General features: G+C 41.2%; 1 protein-coding gene across 2 annotated transcripts in view; it reads left to right on the top strand.

The window, feature by feature from the left end:
* The window catches only part of fam102a.S (family with sequence similarity 102 member A S homeolog), a 43,341-nt gene that overhangs the window by 6,839 nt on the left and 9,047 nt on the right, over window positions 1–27,455 (top strand). For both annotated transcript variants that reach the window (XM_018232743.2, XM_018232742.2), the window contains exons 2-4: window positions 811–1,588; window positions 23,948–24,068; window positions 26,431–26,460. In XM_018232743.2, the coding sequence (XP_018088232.1) occupies window positions 1,443–1,588; window positions 23,948–24,068; window positions 26,431–26,460 (297 nt within the window). In that variant the 5' untranslated portion in view covers window positions 811–1,442. The remainder of the gene's footprint in view (window positions 1–810; window positions 1,589–23,947; window positions 24,069–26,430; window positions 26,461–27,455) is intronic.

Here is a 27,455-nt window from a genome sequence, read left to right as displayed (position 1 = left end):
GATGACATCAGAACTCACCGTTTATAAGGATATAATTTACAAGATATTCATGGCTTTTGTGTATTATATACAAATAACTTAAAAACCATTAACAATTTGTAATGAATGCATATTGAAAAGTTGCTTAAAATTAGGGTTTCTTGTATTAGTCTAAAAATATTTTGTTGGGTTGACATTCCCTTTAAGACCACTAAAAATGTTTCCTGTGTATTGGAAAGTTGCCTAGAATACCTCTATTTCATTGGGTAGAGATTCAAAATACATGCCTTTGTAAGACATGATTGTTAAGGACTCCCTGTACAAATAGAGGTTATAGATGTGCCCCCCCCCCTTCTGCCTATTGTGGCTGTTTAGCTAGAGGGGCACACATGTAATTTGTAGTGACATGTACTGTTTGCCAGTATCTGGGGGCATTACTATTAATGTAATGCAAGGTTATGGTCAGGGGAGTACATTTAGCCTGTGCAGCAGGTGCAGCTCTTCTAGGGGTCCTCCAGGGTATACAAAATATTTACAAAATAATAATAATACAATAAATGATTGATTATATCTCTGCAGTATCCATATTCATTGTGTGTATGTTGTGGGGGGCTATGCCTCCCTGGTTATGGCATATATTCTGCCCTATTCCATAGAAATATGAGAAGGCATGGAATGTGTGAGGCTGCTCCCATTGCTCTGGCTTGTACTGTAGGAGCACAGAGCTGATTTCATGTATCCAGGCAGCGATTGGCTTTTGTCTTGCCAACAAACTGTGTGTTTATTTCTCCCCCTCGCTCTCAGACAGTGATGTGTTTGTTTTGTTTTCAGCTATTGGTGATGATGAGGCCGATGATGATGATGATGCTTTGCTGAGAAGGCTGCTGGAACCTGAGTGCTGCTCTCCTCCCCCCCACCCCACTCCGCCTCCTACAGAGCCTGGTAGAGGAGGAGCCTTGCCCAGCACAGTGTTAGGTTCAGATTCCTTCTGCTCACTGGTTGAGCTGTAGCAGCTACAGGAAGGACAGGCAAAAGAGCGCTCTCCCCGAAGAGTCTACATGTCCCCCTGGCGCACAGATTGGCTGCTGGGAGACTAGCACCCTGGCAACATATGCTGCACCACAAGCCCGCTCTGTACTTGAACAAGAAGACTAATCCCTCAGCAGGGGGAGACAGCAAATAAGAGTGAGCTTTGGAGACCCCCCATCTCTGCTGGTTTGGAGCGTGCGGGTCCACTCCTTCTATCCCTGGAGATGCTCCAAAGATTCTTCCTCTCCTCAGTGAAATCGTGTGTCATCCGTTCCCGTAGGAGGGCCGGCCATCCCAGGCACAGATACATAGAAGTCGACGGACGATAAAAGATCAGAAAATTCCGTAGCTTTGACTTTTTTCCCCCCCTTTCTCTGAGAGAAACATCCCCCCAGCCTTCTCCATCCCATCTGCTTTCTCTTAAGCCAGCACTAATGGCTTTTCTAACCAAGAAGAAGAAATTTAAATTCCAGACCAGCTTTAACCTGGAGGAGCTGACGGCTGTCCCGTTTGTGAATGGGGTCCTGTTCTGCAAAGTCAGGCTGCTGGATGGAGGAGACTTTGTCAGCCAGTCCAGTAGGTAAGTAGGTCACTGTCAGACTGGTTTTAGTCGGGCTAAAACTTTGTTGTAATAAGTCACATGCTGTTCTATAATAAAACAAAGTTTTATGTGTATCTTACCTTCTTACAAGCTAAGGCAAAGGGGTAAGTTAATTGCAGGGGGGCGGATCAAACACATAAAGTCCAATAACTTCTCCTTTAAACTTTAAATTTATCTGCAACAGCCACCCATTGTGTGCACCTTATCGCTTTATTGCTTTATTGCCCTAACCACTGACTGTACAGAAGAACCATCTAATGTGGGACTGAGGGAAGCGAAACTCAAACCTCTATAGATTGCTATCTAGGTGTGGGAAAATCATTTAACCCCCTAACACCTTACCACATGTTCTGTTGGTGCATTTGTTACCTTTTTTTTTTTTTGTCAAATTGCCCACGAGGCTGTGCAGTGCAGTGAGTCACCTGCCCAGGTAAAGCAGTGCCACCTAGCCCTATGTAAATTTCCATGACGTGCCGCCCTATGCAGCAGGCACTGAACATGTGCACACAAAAGTGACTTCTACCTGTGTTTATACAGGTGAGGCTGGTGCTGACTTCTAGTCTTAACCTGCCCCACTTTTGGCATTTCTTTAAAAAGCAGCAACTCTCTCCTGCCATTTACTGAACCAAATAAATCTTCCTCAGCTAAAATGAGATTTGATCATTATTTCTTGGTAAAGCCAGAGTTTTAAAGGACCAGTAACATCAATTTTATTAAAAAAATTTGTTAGTGTAGAACGAAAAAAAACCCACAAAGACATATTAAACGTTTATATCACTAAGTCTTTATTAATAATTTATTAATAACTTACCGAAACTCTGCTTGCGCTCCTCTTCAGAAAAGGCAATCCGGCAATCCATCATGCGACGCTCCATTTCTTCGCATGATGAATCGTCACCATGTCGCCTTTTCTGAAGAGGAGCGCAAGACGAGTTTCGGTAAGTTATTTCTTAATAAATACTTAGCGGGTTTAATATGTCTTTGTGGTTTTTTTTTGTTCTACACTAACGAATTTTATAAAAATTGATGTTACTGATCCTTTTAAGATGTTGTACCTTGTTAGCCATTGAAAAAATGTAGAAAATGTAAAGTTTGGTTTTGAGTAAGTAAGTTTGCCTGATGAAGGGGCCTGGGTGCTCCGGAAGCTTACAATTTTTACTTATTCAGTTAGCCAATAAAAGGTATCACCAAACTTTACATTTTCTACATTGTTAAAGCCAGAAAATCAATCTACTTCCATGCAAATAAGGAAATGTCGTTCTAAGGAACTTCATTCATTGCTCGTTTTCAGTGTTTTTAAAGTTATTTGTATGTGCAATTGCTGTTGAAAGTGGTGTCTGTCAAGATTTTTTTTAAGTCTCTGCACTGCTGCTTTGCCTTCTGAATTCTGCTACATTGTTTCACGTGTCGGAACAGAAAGGGGAAAAGAATATCCTGGAATAGCAATTGCATTTCTGTATAACCACTGAAAATGTTTAATGAATTAAGTTGCTCAGAATTACATTTTCTTTCATGTAAAAAGATATATTAAAAAATAAACATTTTTGGGGGAAGATCCCTTTGGAGGGGGGGATGTATCTGTATAAAGGTGGCCATAGACTCAAAGATCCGCTCGTTTGGCGACATCAAACGAGCTGATCTTTCCCCGATATACCACTAACAGGCATGGCTATATCGGAGGTAATCTGAACGTTCGGCCCTATGGCAGAACGATCGGATTACGATGACAGCGCAATGGGCTCTGGCGGGATGGTCTGGACAAAATCAAACCTGTCCGATCTACCAAATGACCAATCTCCGCCGGACAAAAAATGTCGGGACTCTCCACACACGGTCCGAAAATAGGATCTTTGCATCTATGGCCACCTTAAGGCTTAATATTGCACCTCTGTGGTGCAGGGAGGAAGAGTTTATAGCAATGTATATGTCCTGTGTGCTGTGTGACAAATGCACCTTGCTGTAACACATCCTTCCTCTTTTTACTCATTCTTTATTCCTGTGCATCGTGCAAATTGGTCATTGCTGCAAATTTTAGCTATCCGTGAAGGGTTACACAGACTTAACAGGGATTGGCCAGCCATTGTGTACACTAAAAGACATTGGCGTTATGGGTTCCTGTGCATTATGGAAACGATAATGCTTAGAGTCACGCTACATTAGTTCGGACTGGAGTGATTGCATGAGCAGTCTAGCCTGCAATTTTCTATGGGATTTTACCCTTGCACTGTAAGAATGAAATATAAATGCTTTTAGCTTTAGTTTATCTTAAGGTAGATGCGTCAGTGCTGCCATATTGTTTCCCTTACACAAAGCAGTATGTCGGTAAAGATCATTGTGTGTAGGAAAAAACCCTTATCTGTTTATTTGTATATGGGTAGGTCTGTCATTGTTTACCTTAATGTGAACATAGACGCACTGATATAATTGCATGAAAGATCTTTCGTATGATAACCAGTGCGTGTGTGGTGGGACAACCGATATCTGTTGTCTCGTCGATCGAGCAGGACTGAAAATTTTGATTGTGCACCTTTGAAGGTGCCTGAACATCTTAACATTAATGCTGAATCTTCAGACAGAGCTAAATAATTCTTTATGTTGTTACCTGCATATCTGACGATTCAGCTCTTAACGTTAGTAGAGCAGACAATACAGCTTTCATACGGCCAATGATCGTGGGGGAAGATCGTAGCATATATGGCCACCTTTAGACCAAGGGTCCCCCACCTTTCTTTCCCGTGAGCCACATCCAATTGTAAAAAGAGTTGGGGAGCAACACAAGCATGAAAATGTTCCTGGGGGTGCCGAATTAGGGTTGAGATTAGCTATTTAGTAGCTCTTATGTGGACTGGCAGTCTACAGGAGGCTCTGTTTGGCAGTACACCTGGTTTTTATGCAACCAAAACTTGCCTCCAAGCCTGAATTTCAAAAATAAGCACCTGCTTTGAGGCCACTGGAAGCAAGATTCAAGGGGTTGGTGAACAACATGGTGCTTATGGGCCGATGGTTGGGGATCACTGCTTTAGACAGTACAATAGGAGTAGTTTATTTTGTGTCTAAATAGCCAATCTCAACCCTTATTCGGCACCTCCAGGAACATTTTCATGCTTGTGTTGCTCCCCAACTCTTTTTACATAACTGTATTTATTTACGAGTAGTATGACAGCATACAAATGTTACATAGTCCTATGGTGGGGAATAAGAAGGGTTGACAGGACCTGTCCCACAACCCTAATCGGAACTACTGAGAAAAATGCAAATTCATATAAATCATACATGTATATGTTTCAAAGATTATAGCTGGGTATGAGTTAATCTCAACTTTGCCCTTGATTTCATCCTTGTTTACTGATGGTGGGAAAGAACGTAATGTGCTGCGTCATAAAGACTGGGGCCAACAGCTGTATCTACTGTAAAGTGTATTAAAAAAACAATCTTGATTAACTCATTATTGTTCTTGGAAAACAATAGCACCTTATACTTCATGCTAACTAATAAGTACTCTACTGGACTGGTTTCACAGAACTACAACTTTAAGCAATTCCTGATAGCTGGAGGCACCATCACACACACATTCCTACTCTGTATGTTGAGTGTGCACACCCCTTTATTGTGCAGTTTTGCTAGAATATGTTTACACATTATAAATATATGTTAATAACAATACCTAAAGGACTTGACACCTCTAGCCAAGTCAGCAGTTTATTGGACAGTGTATGGATGCCTTCCAACAGCCTTTTCAACCAATAGCTGGTCAAAAATTATTTTGATTTCTATTGGACAGGTTAGAAAATCACATCAGGGAAAGACTGCGTCAGAATGTTTATGAGGTTCTCTTCCAACCTTTAAACCCTTATTATGATCCAAGTTTTGGCCCGGGGGCCAGACAATCGGATCTGTCCCATGTGGCCTAGAGTGTTGGTGGCCAAATAGGATGAAGATTTGACATCCTAAGCACTTTAACAGTGGCCCCCCTGACAACGATATGAGCAAAACTTTCAGAGTAGATAGGACTCACTTTACTTTAATTAAAATCTCTTTTATTTTAACGCTTGGTCTTAAAAAGCGCCCTTTTTATTTTAGTCCCAGTGCTTAAAATAAAGGGCTTTTTATTAAAGGAAGTGGTGCCTCTGTTGTTTGAAAGCAGTCCAGGATGACTCCCACTGTAAACGGCTCATCATAATATCTCTGATGTTCAGGCAAACTCTATAATAAAGTTCAATAACCCACTTTTTTCGCATCAACCACCTCGTTCATGGTACAGGTATTGCATTCGTTATCCGGAAACGCGATTTCCAGAAAGCTCCAAATTACAGAATGGTTGTCTTTCCAAATAATACAAATTTTTAAAACTGATTTTCTTTTTCTCTGTAATAATAAAACAGTAGCTTGTACTTGATCCCAGCTAAGATATAATTAATCCTATTGGGTTTATTTAATGTTTACATGATTTTCTAGTAGACATAAGGTATGAAGATCCAAATTATGGAAAGATCCATTATCTGGAAAGCCCCAGGTCCCGAGCATTCTGGATAAGAGGTCCCATACCTGTACCATTATATTGGTATGATGACTCACAATTCATCAAGTCTTGCTGAATCAGGAAGTAGCTATAAGCATATCTCTCTGCTCATTGACGGTGCCTGGCTATTGTTGCCTAACCTGGCCCTGTGGTAGGTGAAGTACAGGAGCACCCCAAGACTGGACACATTACCTCCCTTAATAAATACCCCCCCCCCCCCCCGCCAGCCTGTTACAAATTTAAGGCTTAATATTCCCACTGAGTCAGGTCATTTTGAACATCGGTTCCAACTTGTTTTATGCAGAGTTCTCAAAATATATCAGTGTTGTACTAGACTGCCTCCAGGACAACATTTTATAGAGGAACACATTGTTTTAATTTCAGATTATAGTTTATTATTTTTAGCCTTGGCCCAAATGAATCTAAGGGTACTCTTATACCCGGTTGTAGAACCTTGATTTTATGGTCCCGAGGAACTAGGATAAACTTTTTATTTATTATAGAATACAAAGGAACAAAACATAAAAGGAATTCTGGGGCCTAAACCGATCGGTTTATTGTAGGTAAAATTTGGAAATGTAGCAAAAATGGACATGGTGTAGCATTTGCACTATAAAGGTTCTCTAAATGCAAGGCCACTGCCAAGAATGGGAAATGGACTGTGGGTGCCCTTAATTATGGGGACACAGCTTGCAATTATCTTTGCCAAACTATGTCTTAAGTTGTTAAAGGGATGGTTCACCTTAAGATTAACTTTTAGCATGATATAGAGAGTGATGAGGCAATTTGCAATTGGTTTACCTTTTTTTTTTTTATTTGTGGTTTTTGAGTTATTTAGGTTTTTATCCAGTAGCTCTGCAGTTTCTGATTTCAGCACTCTGTTCAGCAAATTACCCTAGCAAGCATTCATTCATTTGAATAAGAGACTGGAATATGAACAGGAGAGGCCTGAAAAGAAACATGAGCAATGATAAAAAGTAGCAATAACACTAAACGTGTAGGCTTACAGAGCATTTGTTTTTAAATTGGGTCAGTGACCCCCATTAGCAGGAAAGAAAAGAAAGCAAAAATATAAAAACTATAAAAAAAAAGAGAAAAATGTTTAGTATTGGCCATCTATAACAACCCTTTATTAAGCTCTGCACAGGTTAAGTACCTAGTTATGTAACATTAAGTATACTGGTTAGGGCTGTTTTGGTGGTGGGGGAGGGTTTGATGGTCTGTCTAGCCTGATGTCTTCAGAATTAGGTACAGGCCATATGTGAAAGGTGTCCCAACCTTAGAACCCATGTAACCTGCTACTGCATACCTCCCAACATTTTGGAAATAAAAAGAGGGACAGTAATATTTGATCACGCCCATTTTTGTGGCCACACCCCCCATTTTACAAAATTTGGCAGGTTAAAAAATGTGAACATATTTCTGTTTTTTTTTTTCAGTTATTACAATTTTGCTAATGAAGGTGAATTGCCCTTTAAGCTGTGATTCTAACATTTCCCAAGGGACCTGTTATCTTATATTGTTACAATTACTTGTTTGCTTATCACGAAATTGTTACAAAGGTATCTTATCTGCAGCTGTGGCTGTTCTGTGCTCTCTGCCAAAAGCCTATTAAATAAGAAACTTTGTTTCTTTTTCTGGCTGTTCAGTGCAGAGAAAAACAGGACTTTCCAGTACAAATGAGGGACTGGGTTGAGCAGTTAAAAGAGGGACTGTCTCTCTAAAAACGGGACAGTTGGGAGGTATGCGGTACTGAGTGGCAGTTATCAGAGTTTCTGAGGACATGGGCTTTTAGGGCCCTTGAACTCTGACAAGAGGATCTTAATGTAAGCATATACTGTAAAATATATTGAATATGCACTGGGCCCCAGTAAAGTAGCTATGATCGTGGGGGCTGGGTGCAGGCAGAGCAGCCACCTCCACCCGTACACAAGCATTCAGATGGCCCCAAGGGGGTGCAGGCCTGGGTGTGATTGCACCCCCCATAGTTATGCCCCTGCTGGGCCCCCAGAAGTCACAGGGTCTGTCCACCTTATTTTTACGCTCCAGGGAACCCTCTACCTTTAGCCCACTACTTTCACAGAAATCCTGTGCGTAATTCAAACCTCTGCTCTATTCAATTTCAAACATTGTCATGTCAGGGACACGAAGCACAATCCTTATCCTCTTGCGCACATTCTGGAAACTCTATCCTGTTAACAATTTGTGGCCGTGCCCCATGTGAACTGAGCCGAGAAGGTGCATTGGCAACAGGACAAGGCACATACAAAAGCTATTGAACCTCAGATACCAGTGCGGAATACCTGACGTTCTCTATGACATTCCTTTGTTCCTGTCCTCGCTAGGGCCTTTTTTGTTTTTGGTACATCGGGTTCCAAAGGCTGCAACTAGATAGCTGCCTCCAGCATTGCAGAGAGGGGTGTAGCAGTCTCCCATAAGTTTTCCCTGTTAATCGCTCTCATTTGAGCAATTTGCAGCTCTTAGTATCTTTTTAATGTTGCCGTGCAAAGCTGTTTTTGGGCTAAGGGGTAATTTTCTGGGTTTTTAGGTCATGTACAGGATTATGTGCATTCTTGGTAATAAGACACTGGAGCTCTGCAGCATTGTTATCCAGCTCATATCACAGGCAATAGGCTGAACTAGAACGAACATCTGATAACCATCTCTCAGAGGAAATATATCAGAGAATAGAACTTCTCCTAATGGGGCCATTTACTGATGTGATGGTTTACTTTTAGTATTTTATAGAATGGCCAGTTCTAAGCAACTCTTCAATTGGATTCATTTTTTTTTTATCTATCTGCCTTCTTGTTCTGACTTTTTCCAGCTTTCAAATAGGGGTCACTGTCCCCATCAAAAATCAAATGCCCTGCACGGCTACAAATGTATTGTTATTGCTACTTTTTATTGCTCTTTTCCTTATTCAGGCCCTTTCCTATACATATTCCAGTCTCATTCAAATCAGTGTAATTTGGACCCTAGCAAACCAGATTGCTGAAATTGCAAACTGGAGAGCTCTAGGATAAAAAGCTAAATAACTCAAAAACCATGTATAATAAAAAATAAAAAACAATTTTTAAATTTTCTCAGAATATCATTCTCTACATCATACTAAAAGTTAATCTAAGGGTGAACAACACTTTTAATCAAATGCCAGTTAATCTCATTCTATGCCATCATAATTTGGCCATAGAATGACCCCAAGAGGTAACTGGGCAAACCTGTGCTGAATCTACAATGATACCACTCTGAAAGGAGTCAACTGAAAGGAGCTGACAACTTTTTATAAGTGCTGCTGGGAGTTGTAGTTCACAAGGAGCAGAGGATAACAAAAGCTCACACTGATGCACAGGTCAGTTCAGGTGCCGGATGAGGATCCATAGGGGAGAAATACTAGCTGATGCTGACGTATTTTTATCTAACCTTTCCTTTCACAAACAGAAGGCCAGATACAGCACACCCACATCCATGGCAGGAGCTATAATGGGGATTTATGAGGGATTACACTAGAACAAGCACCACCTTTCACTTAGTATTGCAATATTGCTGTACTCTACCTGTCTGCTGATAAGCGGTTAAAAGATCAATACACCTGCCCAGCAGAAGCCTGGCACATGAAGAAACTTTCATTTGCAAAAAAAAATGTAACAAGGAAGTAGATAGTATTATTCAGCATGGGCCCATTTGGTCGATATACTCTATATTGTAATATTATTCAGCATGGGCCCATTTGGTCAATATACTCTATATTGTACTGGGTGTCCATATGATTCCAGTTCTTCTATAGGGCAAAAACCACAAGCTGTCTGAACAGAAATTGGTCAGGGATCAGCCATATGTCTATTAGGCAGGTATGATCAGCAGTCAACAGTCATAAATATAATCATGATACACCTACCCACACCAAAGCATTAGCAATAATAGTACAGGTATGGGATCTGTTATCTGGAAACTCGTTATCCAGAAAGATCCGAATTATGGAAAGGCTGTCCCATGGACTCCATTTTATCCAAATTCTTAAAAATTATTTCTTTTTTCGCTGTAATAATAAAAAAAGTAGCTTGTACATGATCCAAACTAAGATATAATTAACCCTTATTGGAAGCAAAGTCAGCCTTTTGGGTTAATTTAATGTTTATTTGGTTTTGTAGTAGACTTAAGGTATGATGGTCCAAATTACGGAAAGATCCATTATCCGTAAAAGCCCCAGGTACCGAGCATTATGGATTGGTCCCATACCTGTACTGGGAAATGATAATGGAAAAGCTTGAGGCTGGCTGTGCCTTTGTTTCACTGAATGTGCAAAACGCCACTGGGATGAAGTGTCCATGACATTTGTGTCCATGACATTTGTGTCCATTTGTCCTTCCTCCCAAGATTCCTGTTGATTTAGGAAGTTCCCAAATTATCATATCAATCCTTCCTGCAGCTCGGCATCCTAGAATCCAGCGCCTTGCTGCAGAGAGCTTATCTAAGGAATGAACAGTTCATATCGGCCCTGGAAATAGGGGAACAATAGGGAGAAACTGGTGGCATTGCTGGAGCAGCTCCACTAATGTAAGGATTCTAGGAATTGTAGTTTTAGAATGTCAGGAGTTCCGAAGATTTGCCTGTAATTAGTTTAAAGCATATAAGTACAGGTGGAGTCCTTATGGACCTGTCGCCAAAGGGAACCAGTTCAACTCCAACTCAAACCCAAAGCCAAACTAATGATGGTGTATGAGACAATGTGTGGTCAGAGGGTAAATTACCACCAGCTTGTGGATCCCAATACCATTCAGCCCACAATAATAACCACAGGATGCAGCAGGCGAAAAGATAAGCAGTGCATTCAGCTGATTTATCTCCATGGGAAATTGTATTTGTAAAATGCCACCCAGTGCCACTTTAAACTAGCTGTGAGAAAGATCTCATCAGGGGGCATATGTTACCATTTGTTCTGTGCACTAACCATAAAGGTAAAAAAAAAAAGGCAAAAAGCCGTTACTGTTACTTTATTAGCTGAAATTCCGACTTTTAAGGGGGTGGGTAATTGCGCTCTCTGCACTCGCGATGCGCCCTCCACTCCCCCACTTCCACTCCTGTGCTCTAAATTGTATGCGAGGGGGGGTGGCATCAGAAAGGCCACCCAGGGCATCAAGGAGCCCCAAAGTACCTTTGCCTATAAAAAACATCTCACGAAATATACTGTACAGGTATGGGACCTTTTATCCAGAATGCTTGGGACCTGGGGTTTTCTGGATAATGGATCTTTACGTAATTTGGATCTTCATACTTTAATTCTACTATAAAATCAAGTAAACATTAAATAAACCCAATAGGCTGGTTTTGCTTCCAATAAGGATTAATTATGTCTTTGTTTGAATCAAGTACAAGCTACTGTTTTATTATTAGAGAAAAAGGAAATCAGTTTTAAAAATCTTGATTATTTGGATAAAATGGAGTCTATGGGAGACAGCCTTTGCATAATTTGGAGCTTTCTGGATAACGGGTTTCTGGATAATAGATCCCATACCTGTACCAGCTTTTGTTAGAGAAGTCCCTTAGACATACATGTTACATTGTAGTGAACATAATAAATAAAAAAGGAGTGCTGTAGAGTTACTATAGTTTGTGTACATTACATTAGTCCATATATCAGCCAATTACAGGGGGCAGGAGTGGGGTTGGTGGAGGTGGAAATTCTAGCCTGGTCCATGACTGGCAGGAATGTTATGAAGCACTGAAAGTACAAGGGTAAATGTAGGCTGGTGCAATTTCAATCTGCAGACAGGCTTTGTCTGTTTTAAAGGAAAAAATCTATCCACAATTTGTCTACTCCCAGTTATTATATTTTATTTGTGCTGGTTATGTTCTATTCTTTATTATATCAATACCTACAGAATAATTGTATTATGGTAATGTGGCTGGTAAGAAGGTATAGGGTGTTTGTGAGTCTGTGACCTGTTTAAGGTAGTCGTCTGGTTTATTAATCACAAGTTCTGATAACTGGGCACTAGAAATCCAAATTTAGTATAGTGCTTTTTAGTCTTACATAGTGAAGAGACATTAGTCATACTACATTTACAGAGGATAAGAAGGGAGCTGATAGTAACCCTAATATCTACTGGGCCATCTTAAATTCCCCTTAGTCCCTTACAGCTTGGACAATTAGGGCCCTTTTTGATCAGTGGAGTAATTGATTTTCCCAAGATGGTTTTTCTGTGTTAAAAAACTTGTGTTATTGCCTTCTTAGTATGAATCTCGGACACATTGGTCCCTATAAAGCTGTCTGTGTCATATTTACTTTGTAACCTGGTTCTGGATGTCTGTGCAAAACTACTCTATCTATAAATAGGAATACAATGAAACCCCATATTAAATCGTTGTTTTTGTTTTTTTGTGGTTCCACCAATATATTATGCAAAATACATTTCCATGACTTTATACTTTCCTGGATTTTACACCATTCTTTTATAGTCCCCTGAAAAACGTAAAAAGGGGTTTCACACTTAAAGGAGTTGGTCACCTTTAACCTAACTTAGTATTATTTAGAGAGTGATATTCTGAAACAATTAGCAATCGGTTTACATTTTTAATTACATGTGGTTTTTGAGTTATTTAGTCTTTTATTCAGCAGCTCTCCAGTAGGTTCCATCCTGGAACAGGAAGCCAAGGATGCTGTGAGCTGCCATTTTATAGATGAAGCACCTTCCAGGTGACATTGAAGCTGAAAATTAATAATAATACATATTTAGGCGGCATTCCACTCGTAAATTTAAACTGCCAATTAAGGCCCTTAAAGGTGGCCATACACGGGGGGATCCACTCGTTTGGCGCCAAAGTAGCAGATCTCTGCCCAGTATGTCCACATTGAGGTGGGCGATATTGAGCTGATCAGAATGGAGGTAATACATGAGGTTGGATCGCAGGACTGCATCAATGAACAGATGCAGCCGCAATCCAACAGGATTTTTTACCCTGCCAAATCAACATCTGGCCGACTTTCAGCCAGATATCGATCTCGGAAGCCTGTCGGAGGGCCCCACACATGGGCCAATAAGCTGCCGACTCGGTCCGTGTATGGGGCCTTAAGGCCTGTTCAGCATATAGGGGGCCCTACAGCATGCCTACATGACCAATAATCTGGCTGGGAATTGGCCAGGTTTGATTTTTCAGTTAGATTGAGGACTGCATCTGCATGTGATCCTTGTTTCTATAGCTGGCATAGTGGCAATAATGATCCAATCATCGGGCCAAGAGATAAACAATCACATGAGCCCAATATTGCCAACATATACATTAAAGATCTTCCCTAGTCAAACAAGCAAATCTTATGATAAAATGTCAGCTTTAGACTGCTTTAAAGCAACACCTCCTGTCATCATCATAACTCTGAGCTTTGATAGTTCCACTTGGAGCAGTGCCACTTAAAGCTACCATTGGCATAGATCTTATTGGTCTCACAGCTGCCCCAAGATATTTGTAAAAGGACTACCCTCAAGCATGAGAACTTGAATATAATGAGGCAAGACATAAAGTCTCTCTACTTCTAGGGGATGCTTCAGTCAAAAGATATACCGGGTTTGATAGTGGGCCCTGGGCAATTGCCCCTTTTGCCAATTTATTAAAATGGCCCTACAGCCACCGTGTTCACTACCATAACTCAGTCACTATGGAGTGGTACTGTTGGACCCATTAGGGCCCCTAAACTCTATTTTTCATAAACATATATCGAAACTGCTTATCATTCAGTGTCCCAGGGTCTGATTTCTATTAAGCCTAGGCCTTTATTTAATTGTGATTAAGCAGCAAAGAACCATCAAACCCAGTTATACAAAGAGTTTTCTTGTCTGCCAGGGAATAGATCCGTTTTAGCCCTTGTACGCTGGGAAAGGTGATGCTTGTGACTGGACAAAAACATGTATTTTGTGTCAGTAAGCACAGCAGCTAAACAAACACACAATTAATAGGCAAGCAAGGAGTAAAGAGGAGTTTGCCCCTTACCAAAGGGAACTGGAGTGGGAGAAAGATATTGCAAGAGTTCATTGTTATGATCAAAATATTCCCTGAAATGTGCTGCCAGTATTTGGGGTGTGTAAGGGAAATTAAATCTGCAGCACTGACATCGGAACACAATTTAGACACAGACCTGCACCTTGTAAAGTCATGGTTCTGCTTTAAAGGCGAACTAAAGCTTAAATAAAGAAGTAACTAGAAATGTTGTACATTATGTTTTGGGCTTCTGTACCAGCCCAAGGCAACCACAGCTATTTAGCAGTAAAGATCTGTGCCTCCAAAGATGCCCCAGTAGCTCCCCATCTTCTTTTCTGCCAATTCACTGCACATACTCTGTGCTGCTGTCACTTACTGAGCTTATATACAGTACACATAGAAAAGAAATGTCACACTATAAGGCTGATTAGTAATTAATACAGATAATTACTACATGGCAGCACAGAAATCAGTGCAATTAGCATCATAATTTAATAATCAGCCCTGTAACATCACCTTATATTACAGACCAATCTCCTTATTTGCTTGATAATTAGTGACGACCCCTAAGCTTAGCTTCTCAACAGCTGCTCAGAGCCCACTGAGCATGTGAGTGTCACAGACACTTTCCAAGATGGTGATCCCCTGTGACAAGTTTTAAGTCCTGGAATGATCATCATTGCTGCTATTGAGAAGCTGAAACTTTAGGCTGGTGCAATAAGGTCATTATATAAAATATGGCATTTTTAGCCATATTAATAGTTAGAGTTTAGTTCTCCTTTAATGTGCTTGGCTTGGGAAAGCCGTGTAATGCAGCCCCTCCTTCCCCGTTGTGTGGGCCTGGCACATTGTTCTTTGCAGCTATTTTGGATCACAACACTCAAAAAAATGTTAAATAACAGCAGGGTTCCAATACAATTGAGTTCACTATGGAAACCAGAAAATCTAAATTTTTGTGGGTGTTTAACATCTTCAATGCTGACAAGAAGCAAGAGCTAGCAGCCGATAGTGCCACGAAAGACTGTATCCTTGGCTTGTGCCATTGTATAACAGTTTGTTCCTTTAATCCCTGTTTCTCAAAATGTAAGAACATGCCATTTACATTGGCTGTTTCCCTTTGTGTCCCATCTGTCACCTCTTTGTGATTATAACCAGCCTCCCTCCTGCTTTGTGACCCTGATAAGTCACTTAGCAAAGGTATCCGTCTGATCTGCTATGCACACTGCCCTGCTGATCCTTGGGCACAATAGGATGCTGCCTGATAGAACACAGTCAACCAGTATACTGGTGAACCTAAAATGTGCCGTTGAAATGGCAAAAGGCTACCCTCTGACCATAGATTATTTGACAATCCTGCTTGTTATGTCAACACCACTTAATTCTCAGTGCCTAGTATTTCTTCCCCTGACCTTGCCTCTTTTGTGGTTTAAGTAATGAGATATTGCCTCCATGCCTTCCTGATTAATCACTTACCCGAGGAGCTCCCAGCAGTTTTTCTTATACGATCTTTTGGCCCTGAATACACATGCTAGTTATGTGTCCTCTTCTATACCGGTATGTAACATCTCTAAATATTCTCTTTGTATTTTTGTTTTAAAGACAGGAAGGGGCCGCTATTCACATGGAAAATCCAGTTCATAAATGTTGAGTTGCCTCAGCAATAGAGAACACCATCCTCGGGGGTACCCGGCATAAAAAATTGAGGCATTGGTCACATTGACTTAGGGGCTAGGTGATTGCCATATGAACAAGGGAACGCCAGAGATGGACTAGTGAATGGAAGGATGTTCTTTATAAACAGGGTGGGTAGTGAAATAAGGCCACCACTCTATTAAACAACTCCTGTGATGCCAGTGCCATAGTATATAACCATTTTATTGCTTCAAGTAGCCCTGCAGGGTTAGAGTAGCCAAATAGATGATATTAGTTGGAGACATTTTGAAATGCTCCATGCCCTGTAGCCTAAAGGCAAAGAAAAACACCCATCTGTCCATGGCCATATAGAAATGTGTGTCACCTGCTGTAGCAGTATGATTCCCATGGTCCTAGTCACTCCCCCTCGCCTCTGTTGATAGGCAGGTGCAGGGATCCTAACCCCGCTGCTGTCATTGGTCCCTGTACCAGGCAGCTGCCCCCTCAGGTCTTCTGTATCACACAGAAGGGAGATTGTGGCACCATCATTGTCGTGCTTTTGTGTCTTTCTGCACAAACGAGGAGGAGGAAGGGCCATCGTTGTTTTGCAGGAGTTTGGAGGAATTCCATGCTGCTGCTCCTATAATGCGCCTTTGTTTTCACAAACAGGCAATTACCCAGAACCCCCTGCGAGGGCCTGGAAGAATAGCTGTGTGTGATTGGAAAAATAATCCTTAAAGAGACCCCTTTTCCCCTCCTGCATGGCAGAAGAGGGCAGTGTACTTCATTGCTAGGTTGTCTAACTCTAGAGTAATGTCTGTGCTGTTACAACTTGTGTGTCTGCGTTCTCTGGACTAAATGTTCTTCTCCTGTAAAACACAATGAAAAGGGGTTGCTTTTCTCCTGTAACCAACTTGACAATTTGTGTCACTTTATACTGTTTGTCATGAAACATCTTGAAATGGGGAGAAAGCATACATCAGTATAATCTGACCATATATTTATAGTCAAATTGTACTGTATATGGTCGGTGCCCTATTCATTCTGATGCTACAGTACTGCTAGCTAGCTGTGGCATAGTAGGTATAGTAAGAATACATGGCACCTATATTAGCAGTGGGAAGGGACTGTGGTTGTGAAATAGTAGGTATAGTAGGGAGAGATGGTGCCTATAGTAACAGTGGGATAATAGTCTCTGGGAAGGGAGTGTGACTGTGGGATAGCAGGTATAGTAGGGAGAGATGGTGCCTATAGTAACAGTGGTATAATAGTCTCTGGGAAGGGAGTGTGACTGTGGGATAGCAGGAAAAGTAGTTTGAGATGGTGCCTATAGTAACAGTGGGATAAAAGTCTCTGGGAAGGGACTGTGACTGTGGGATAGCAGGTATAGTAAGGAGAGATGGTGCCTATTGTAGTAGTGGGATAATAGTCTTTGGGAAGTGAGTGTGGCTATGGGATAGCAGGTAAAGTAGAGAGAGATGCTGCTTATAGTAACAGTGGGAAACAATTAAGATTGCAGAATAGTAGGTAGATAGCAGGCAGGTGGACAGTTACAGAGACACCTTTATCTGTATAATCCCGTGTCCTGTATTCATGCAAAGAAATTATTTCATTTAGCCCAAGGTTTCTCAGTGCTAGTGTATATCTTCTCATATTTTCACCTTGTCTATCCTTTCACTCTTGTTTTGTATGCTTGGACTCTGACCTTCTCTGATCCTTAAAGCATTTCAGGAATGTGCCCTAAGGCAACTCTTTCTCTGCCACCAGCAGCGGCACAGTCTCCCACCTTTATGGCTGCAGAACTTGCTGGAGAAGTCGCAAATGACAAACAAGGACGACTTGAGGCTTTAAGTTATCTTTTATAACTGGCTTTATAACTCCATTTATTAAATTGTTCCTGAATTAGCTTGAACACCTTCAGAAGCTGAAAGGCCGATTCGATCCAATGATCCATAAGACAAGACTGCTGAGAATGTATTGCTTCAATCAATGTAGAAATGCAGAAATAATCCATGGTAGCAGAATGACACATTATGGATGTTCAGCATTAATTAACTGCGTGTAAAAAGTTAACATAGCATTGCGTTAACAGTCTAATGAAATAGGGCAACCATGACACTCCCATCCATGCCAAATAAAAGCCCGCTTAGCCTTACTTTGCTCATTCCTGCAACATGGCCCTCCTCCTTCAAGTCCATGTTAAAGGAGAACTAAACCCTAAAAATTAATATGGCTAAAAATGCCATATTTTATACACTGAATTTATTGCACCAGTCTAATGTTTCAGCCTCTCAATAGTAGCAATGATCCAGGACTTCAAACTTGTCACAGGGGATCACCATCTTGGAAAGTGTTTGCGACCCTCCCATGCTCAGTGGGCTCTGAGCAGCTGTTGAGAAGCTAAGCTTAGGGGTCGCAACAAATTAGGTTGGCAAAGGCTGATTATTAAATTCTGATGCTAACTGCACTGCTTTCTGTGCTGCCATGTAGTAATTATCTGTATTAATTACTAATCATCCTTTTATTGTGATATTTCTATTCTATGTCTATATATTGTGAGTGGGTCCCTAAGCTCAGTAAGTGACAGCAGCACAGAGCATGTGCAGTGAATCAACAGAAAAGAAGATGGGGAGCTACTGGGGCATCTTTGGAGACACAGATCTTTACTGCTAAAGGGCTGTTGTTGCCTTGGACCAGGAGTCCCCAACCTTTTTTACCTGTGAGCCACATTCAAATGTAAAAAGAGTTGGGGAGCAACACAAGCATGAAAAAGTCCCTTTGGGGTGTCAAATAGGGGCTGTGATTGGCTATTTGGTAGCCCCTTTGTGGACTGGCAGCCTACAAGAGGCTCTACTTGGCACTATACTTAGTTTATATGCAATTGAAACTTGCTTTTAAGCTTGGAATTCAAAAATAAGCACCTGCTTTGAGGACCCTGAGAGCAACATCCAAGGGGTTGAAGAGCAACATGTTGCTCACGAGCTACTGGTTGGGGATCACTGGCTTGGACTGTACAGAAGCACAAAACATAATGTACAACATTTCTAGCTACTTCTTTAGCTAAGCTTTAGTTCTCCTTTAAGCACCATAGTGCTGCTTGCTGTGGGAAGGCTTACAGCTGCCCCATGCCCGAGGATTATAAAAATGAGGCCATGCTTAATTGTGCCGTTAGTTTCCCTTTAAATTCTGCAATTAAACTATTTAGCTACAAATGAAATAGCATAGATGCATCATGATTTTCAGTAATACTGGTTCTGTGCTAATAGTCTCTTTATGAACATACCTGGGGGGGGGATGCCAGGGATGCACTTTAAATTGTGTCATTTCATGTGATCATAAAATCAGTACATTTATTTCCTTATGGTCTAAGCAGTTTATTCACTATAGTGCCTCAGTTCTTTGCCCTGACAGAAGCCGTGATTCAGCACCTCTGAATTATCAGATTAATGACTTGTGCTGGGCATTACTTTGTGGTGTACGGTAGGGTCACAGATCAAGCTCTGTGGTATAAACACGCTGAATCATCTTGTTGTGAAGCCTCTATTTTTTTGCTGCTGTACTACAGCTCCCAGCATCTACAGCTGGTGTCCAGCCCTGTGGAATGGGCAGTACAAGAAGGGATTTGCCGGAATCACTGCAGTTAATGCTTCTGGATGTCAGCAGGGATCTGACATGTCTAGTTAATAGAGTCAGAATAGATATGTGCAATGCATTCTCAGCTAGGAGTTAGCACCAGGCTGCTCAGATAACGGAAGCGATTAAATGCCTCCTATACCCATATGGACCCTTTTTCTGTCACTGCAACTGGTGGGCCATACATTTAGCATAGCTTCAAGTGTTGTTTTCTTTAAACCATCCCTTTTTTCCCAGATAACACACATCTGCTGGGGTATATGCTGACCTACTAATTGCGTATCTTGTGCAAAGTGACTTTTACAGGCAAAAGCTGCAAACCATACTAAATTCATCCTACCACTAGTGTCTAGTGTGTGTGACCCCATTTTGGGCCCTCTTTAACATATTATTTTTTTTTTTTTTTTTTTTTCAACAATATCTTTATTGTATCACAAACAAATGCAAAGTGCAACATTTTATTCAGAGTGCAGGGAAGTCATAAGTGTTGAGGTGCCTTGGATAAGTGTGGGCCCATCAGTCCTTTTCAAGTATAGGGCCCAGGGCAGAGGCCCATATGGTTTCCTGGGGCTCATTCCTAATCTGTCAGCCCTGATGCCCCCAGTTTGCACCTTTGCACCCTGCACACTGCCCCTTGTACCTGCCATTGCATTCAGCCCTATAAATGACAGTTGCAAAGACTATAGGGTAATACACAGAAGGGTTGCAGCTGTGGGTCTGCACTGCAGTTGTGTTGGCTACAACCAGGGACAACTCCCAGTATCTCCTCAAATAACCAACTGTCCCACACAGCAGATTTATAGAGTTCACAGATGGTGGTTCCCAAATAGCGAACCGAGTCCAAGTTTCTCAATTAGAAAACATAATAATAAAATAAAGAATAAAGCAGCAGGAAGTTTCCCTCATCACACAACCCTTATACATGCACAGAGGATTCACTTTTACACACAGTTAGGGCTGGCCATAATAAAGTAGTTACTGTTAGTGTCTTGTACATGTGTGGCTAAGTGCTCTCTTGCTTCTCCCATGGGATTATATGCCTGCGTACCTCCAGCTGCAGCAGTGCACATTTCCTACCAACGTGCAGTCTGAGCGCCTGATTATCTCCCACATGCCCCTGCCTTCATAAGACATTACTGTCAGCTGCTCATTAGCACACTCTCCCAGTGCGCCCCAGGGTATCCCCTAGAACAGGGGTGTCCAAACTTTTGGCTTGCCGGGCCACATTGGAATAAGAAAAATTGTCTGGGGCCACACATAAAATACACTTTTAATTGTAAAAGTAAAGGAAATACACAGAAAAGAACTACAATGCCAGTTGGATAACCAGATAGAGCTATACACTGGAATATGGGACACCTGGATAATAAATAGACGTATTATTATATTATTATTACTAACTGGGCAATGGGCAGAGACCCCCTCCTCCTATTTCCTCGGGAACCAAGAGTTTCAAGCTGGGCCGCATTCATATGCATCCTGGGCCGCATGTGGCCCTCGGGCCGCAGTTTGGACACCCCTGCCCTAGAAGCAGCGGGGAGTGCTGTCACTGATTTAGGCTTCTGTATTTACGGTTCAGTGTGTCCCCAGCTGCCGTCGCATCAGTTTATTTTTACTTTTGTGCGCAGCTTCCCAAAAAGCTGCATTCACTTAATCCTACATAAATGTTACTGCTGGTCCTGGAATAATCTCCTTCCTCTCCTCCAGCCAACACTCCAGTGGGCAAATTCACTAAAGGACGAATTTTCGCCAGCAAATGCTCCATCCCACTTCGTGACACTTCGCCAGGCATAAATTCGTTACCACTATGCTAATTTACTAAAATGTGAAGCAGCGGAACACTGGCAAAGTTTCGCTAGTGTTAATTCGTCAATGCGAGCATTTCTTACCGATCTTTCGATAGCTTTAATTTCTGCCTAGCGAAACTTCATTAGTACTCTTATGCCTAGGTCAATCAGAATAGGGCAGGTACACATAGGATGTATATACGTCTTTATTAGAGATGTTGATGAAATTGCTTGAAGTGGCCACTTATTATAACAAATGTCCAAGGAAGAGATCTTCTAATTCCCAAGACCTGAGCCCACCCTAAAAAAATGTGGCATGCCCCTGAAATTGGTTAAAAAAATTGTCAAGGCAAAAATCTTTAATAGCCAGGACTTGTGAAGACAAGCCCGCTTTAAAATATTTTTTTTTTACAACTTTTATGACATTCCGGCATACAGGATATGATGCCACTGATATAAGATTGAGGAGGATGAGGAGGATTGAGGAGGATGTAGCTTCACCAGGTCTAAGTTGGAGAAAAAAACTCTGGCGAAACAGGTAACATTCTGTAAAATTCACACTTTAGTGAACGATTGTTCGCCTGAGTAATGCGCCTGCCTATAGGGAGCGAAACTGAGCTAGCGATGGTCTGTTTCACTAGTGAATTGTATTCTACGACTGTTAGTAAATTGTCGATGTCCCCGCAGATGAGATTTCTGGCAAATTTTCGCTAGCGACAGCCACTTCGCCCTTTAGTAAATCTGCCCCATTGTCTCTCCATTCCTTACATATTTCATGTGAAGAAGCATGCAGGTATTATGAATTGAAACCTTGGCTGGAAGAAAGCTGAAGCCTGCTATATTGTTGCAGTATTCTGTACAAGCTGCACAGAAATGCAGAAATGCTTCAATAGCAATAGATTACAATGCATTTTTTGTATTACTTGGAAAAAGAAATGGAAGATATCCTTTTATTCTTGGGGTCTATTTGACTTGATGCTCGCATGATTATGCTTTGTTATGGAGCGCCAGCCAGATTGAAGGCAATTTGATTTCATGGCTACAGTGTTGCAGGGAGTTGGGCTCTATGAGGAACAATTCACAATGGAGTCTCTGTTTGGCAGAGCCTGCCGGTTATATCACAGGCCTCAGCGATACCTGGGATAGGAAATCACTGGAGGATTGCAGAGCGTGAGGCAGACAAAAAAGAACTTAGGGCCCAAGTGTCTCCATCCTACCCCCCTTACTCTCTGCCATGAGATCAGTTCTGTATCTGGGTTGCACTTTCAGTATGTGCAGGCAGCTGTGTCGGGCCGGAAGTCCTGCTTAGATACGGCAGTTTGCTCTCCTGTCAGTTGCAGTCACATGCTAGCCATTTGCTGTGCTTGCAGCTCTGCTAGGCTATGGCCTTGTGGAGTCGAACCCCGCAGCACATAAGGTTTCTATTACTGTAGCCCACATTCATATCCTCTTTTCTTTTCTATTGTGTTATCAGCTCTGAAAAGATGGACAGACCAAAGTGACCTGCAGTAACCACAGCTTTTCTACTTCTGGCCTAATTTTGGCCTGTTCGATTGTTTAGTAAATACAGCGCAGTCACGTCACAGGCATTTCCTTGGTCAAGTTCGTTAATAGAAGCAAAGAGCATGAGAAAAAGGGTTCAACACTGTGTATTTGGAAGGCTTTTGTCTGTTCTTTGCTTGTGGGTTGGAAGACAGGGATTAGCCCTTCATCTGCCTCTTACTGTGAGGATGAAGCCCACCCCCAATAAGCTCCATGTGACTGCACTGAAATATGCCTGCGCCTCTGGCACCCAAGCATTAAAATTGATAAGCAGAGAATCACTGCTCCTGATGCTTCATGCCTGCAGGGCTGGGTAACATGAAGCTCCTGTCATAGAATGAATGTTCCAGTTACTTTCTGCTCTTGCTTTGCTGCTCTCATCCTATGCCTATCATAATGTTAATACTGAGCTTTAGCCTCCTTCTCTGCCGGGCTGATCTTGTAGTCTGGAAGCTGCAACTGTAACCACAAGGATGCACAATGATAACTGCATATAGGTATGGGATCCGTCACCTGGAAACCCGTTATCCAGAAAGCTCCGCATTACAGAAAGGTTGTCTCCCATAGACTCCATTTTATCCAAATAATACAAATTTTTTAAAATTATTTTCTTTTTCTCTTTATAATAATAAAACAGTAGCTTGTACTTGATCCAGACTAAAATATAATTAATCCTTGTTGGAAGCAGAACCCGCCTATTGGGTTTATTTAATGTTTACATGATTTTCTAGTAGACTTAAGGTATGAAGATCCAAATTACAGAAAAATCCACTATTTGGAAAACCCCAGGTCCCGAGCTTTCTGGTAACAGGTCCCATGCCTGTATGTGCATATAGCTGGATGTCGGTACAACTCGTATAAGAGTGAACAGTGCCTGGGTGCATGTAGCCTGAAAAAATAAATGCAGGACCGACAAAGGCTTGCACTCACAGGTCTTATGAAAAAACAAAAGTGTTTATTTAGCAAAATACGACTAACGTTTTGGCTAGCACTTTGAGAAAGGCTAGAGTGCTAGCTGAAATGTTAGTCGTATTTTGCAAAATAAATACTTTTGTTTTTTCATATAACCTTTGAGTGCGAGCCTTTTTCAGTCATATATATATATAATGTGTATATGTGTGTGTATATATATATATATATATATATATATATATATATATATATATATATATATATAGGCAGAATACTATTTGCAACCTGATTTAGATGATCTGAACAAAACCAATTGATTGTTGATTTCCTCTGATACAGGGAAGAGGTCCAGGAAAACTGTGTGCGCTGGAAGAAGAAGTTCACCTTTGTGTGCAAGATGAGTGCTAACCCTGCCACGGGCGTGCTAGACCCCTGCATCTGCAGAGTCTCTGTGCGGAAGGTAAGGAAAACCAATGACTGGGGGTCAGAGAATATTCTGGCTATGTGTGGGCTTCGGTGCACTAGCCCAGAACAAGCTTCCTGGTGCTCCAAAGACTCTTGGTGCTTAAGTTCAGAACCAGCTGGCCACCCAAATGCCATATTTCAGGGATAAGTGCTGGTGAGATAATCATCTGTTTCGCCCCCATGACCAAGCCACCAGTGTAGAAACTAGAAACGACCTTAGGTGAATAGTCTACAAAGAATCTCACATGGCCCTAAACTCCAATATGATGTGTTTTACAGTGTTGGCAATGATCAGGAGGTGTCATCTAACTGTCTTTTAGCAATAAAAACAATAATGATTGCAAATACCAAATTCAAGGCTGAATTGCACCTCATTGGGAGGATTTCCAGACATACTTTCTAGCCTCATGTTGTTCTTTATTTAATGTGCAAAGCAGCCTGCATAGTCTCAGCAGAGACAAGGGTCTTGGCAGGTCAGGAACCAGCTGATCTCTCAGCCAAAATATATTCCTGCATTCCTCCAATGATAGTCCAGCAGTAAAGCACCTTTTATGTCTCCTGTAATGAGAAAACACAAATCATTATCGGAGCAACATGGCTGGAGGCAGTGGCACAAATTAACAATTATCTGCAGCATTTCTAAGCTGTGGTCTAACTAACTGCACGTAGTGATGAACTCCTTGCACTCATATTCCCTAATAATATTGTTCAGCTACAAATACTTGGGTTGGCGGCACCACAATGTAGGGTTACTGCAAAACTGCCTATAATAGCAGTGGGGATAATAGTCTCTGGTAAGAGAGAGTGGCTGTGGGATAGCAGGTATAGTAGGGAGAGATGGTGCCTATAGTAACAGTGGGATAATAGTCTCTGGGAAGGGAGTGTGACTGTGGGATAGCAGGTATAGTAGGGAGAGATGGTGCCTATAGTAACAGTGGGATAATAGTCTCTGGTAAGAGAGAGTGGCTGTGGGATAGCAGGTATAGTAGGGAGAGATGGTGCCTATAGTAACAGAGAGATAATAGTCTATGGGAAAGGACTGTGACTGTGGGATAGCAGGTATAGTAGGGAGAGATGGTGCCTAAAGTAGCAGTGGGATAATAGTCTCTGGGAAGGGAATGTGGCTGTGGGATAGCAGGTATAGTAGGGAGAGATGGTGTCTATAGTAACAGTGGGATAATAGTCTCTGGGAAGGAACTGTGACTTTGGGATTGTTAAAGTAGTTACTGACCAAAGATAAGATATACCATGGGTGACAAAGCACCTTGTCTCTGTTTGCACTAAAAGTTGCCCTGTCTAGTATGTGTGTGTGTATATATATATATATATATATATATATATATATATATATATATATATATATATATATATATATATATATATATATATATATATATATATATATATGGCGCACACATGATTTTCAAAGCAGTCTGAATGTACTATACTGTATATAAAATAGTGCATTTTAGCACATAATATTCAGTGGCTGTTAGGTGTGTGTGCAGTGAACAAAGCTGGGTGCTAATAATGGGAGATGTTGGATTGTGTGGGATGCTTTGTCTTACAGTGAGTGTGTGGGAATGCTTTTTGTGAGATACTGTGCGTGTGATATGTGGGTAACGTGTGCGTGTTAGACTTAAGGATAGGAATTGAAATGAGTTAACTGCTTAAAAGTTTAATGCTTTCAAAAAATCGATAATTGGTGTATTATAGCAAGGATCTGCCTCTGGGATATCCTCCCTATGGTCCTCCATCTATTTGCACACCTGCATAAAATCTGCATTATAGTTGGTTCATTAGGAGTCTATTTAAAGGAACAGTAATACCAAAAAATGTAAATGTCTTAAATTAAAGGAAATATAATAATGTATGTTTGTGTTGCACTGGTACAACTGGTATATTTGCATCAGAAACTCTATTATAGTTTATATAAACAAACTGCTGTAAAGCCATGGGGGCAGCCATTCAAATCTGAAAAAAGGAGAAAAGGCACAGGATACACAGCAGATAACAGACAAGCTCTGTAGTATTCAATAGGATTCTTGAAAACTTTTCTGTTATCTACTGTGTATCCTGTGCTTGAATGGCTGCTTCAGTTTCTGAAGCAAACACACCAATTTTACAAGTGCAGGATAACAATACATTATTATCATTTCTTTAAAACACTTTCATCTTTTGGTGTTATTGTTCCTTTAAGATGCAGACTGCACTGGTTCCTATGCAGCCATGCATTATGCAAGAGTTGAATATCTTTAGGAATTTTTGTGAATGTATAGATATGTGTTTGCTCTGTGAGCAGCACGTGTCCCTGTGCCGTCACAATGGATATCCTAATCTGTGATTTCCTGTTACAGGAACTGAAGGGAGGAAAAACATTTTCAAAGGTAAGAACATATGGTCATAAATCAGTTATATCACTTTTGTCCCCAGAGCCCCCTGCACGAGGTTAATATCAGTACAGTCACATGACAGTTTGTGCGCCCTGGCAGCTAATGGTTTAAAGAAAATCTGCCACTTTGCCCAGTCTGCCTGTCTGAGACAGATTTAGTGGTTTAGCAGATCTGACATTGTGCACTCTCAGTGCTTTTACATTAGCCACAACTCAGCGTATTTAGTGAACTGCAGCATTCAAACTGCCACCTCTTATTTTATTTGAACTTACATTAAACCACCTCTTTTAAGGGCCTGATTTAGATTAGAAATTATGTACAGCACCAGGTCTCCAGGTACAACCCTGGCACACCTAGTACATGTTTTGTTCTGTTACCGTATGGGGAATAGACTGTATATGGTATACATGACTGCTCAGAGGGGAAAATTTAAAGGTATGCACCTTTGCTGTCATAGGGCTCTTAGGCCTCCAGTCTGGTGCAGCAGCCATATGCAGTGCTTTGGTGTTGTGCATATAAAACTAACTATACATCCACAATTTGTTAATTGTACAGGTATAGGATCCATTTTCCGGAAACCCGTTATCCAGAAAGCTCAGAATTACAGGATGGCGTCTCCCATAGACAATCCAAATTTTTAAAAATGATTCTCTTTTTCTCTGTAATAATAAAACAGTACCTTGTACTTGATCCAAACTAAGATATAATGAATCCTTATATTTAATGTTTAAATGATTTTCAAGTAGAATTAAGGTATGAAGATCAAAGGTCCCGAGCATTCTGGATAACAGGTCCCATACCTGTGCTACCCGACTTCCCAAGCTATTGTGTCACTTTGGGCGGGAATACTTTTATCAGACAACCCTGTGATTCTATCAGATTCCACTCATTCTATCCAGACTGCAAATGTCAGGTGCCAATCACTGCATTGGCAGGTATGGAAGTGAGAGGAGCTGCAGCTCTCTGTGTATTTAGCACATATATTCCTG

Source organism: Xenopus laevis, chromosome 8S (assembly GCF_017654675.1).
Source record: "Xenopus laevis strain J_2021 chromosome 8S, Xenopus_laevis_v10.1, whole genome shotgun sequence".
Taxonomy (NCBI): domain Eukaryota; kingdom Metazoa; phylum Chordata; class Amphibia; order Anura; family Pipidae; genus Xenopus; species Xenopus laevis.
Note: the sequence above shows the minus strand (reverse complement) of the source record. Positions and strands in the feature narration are given on the sequence as shown.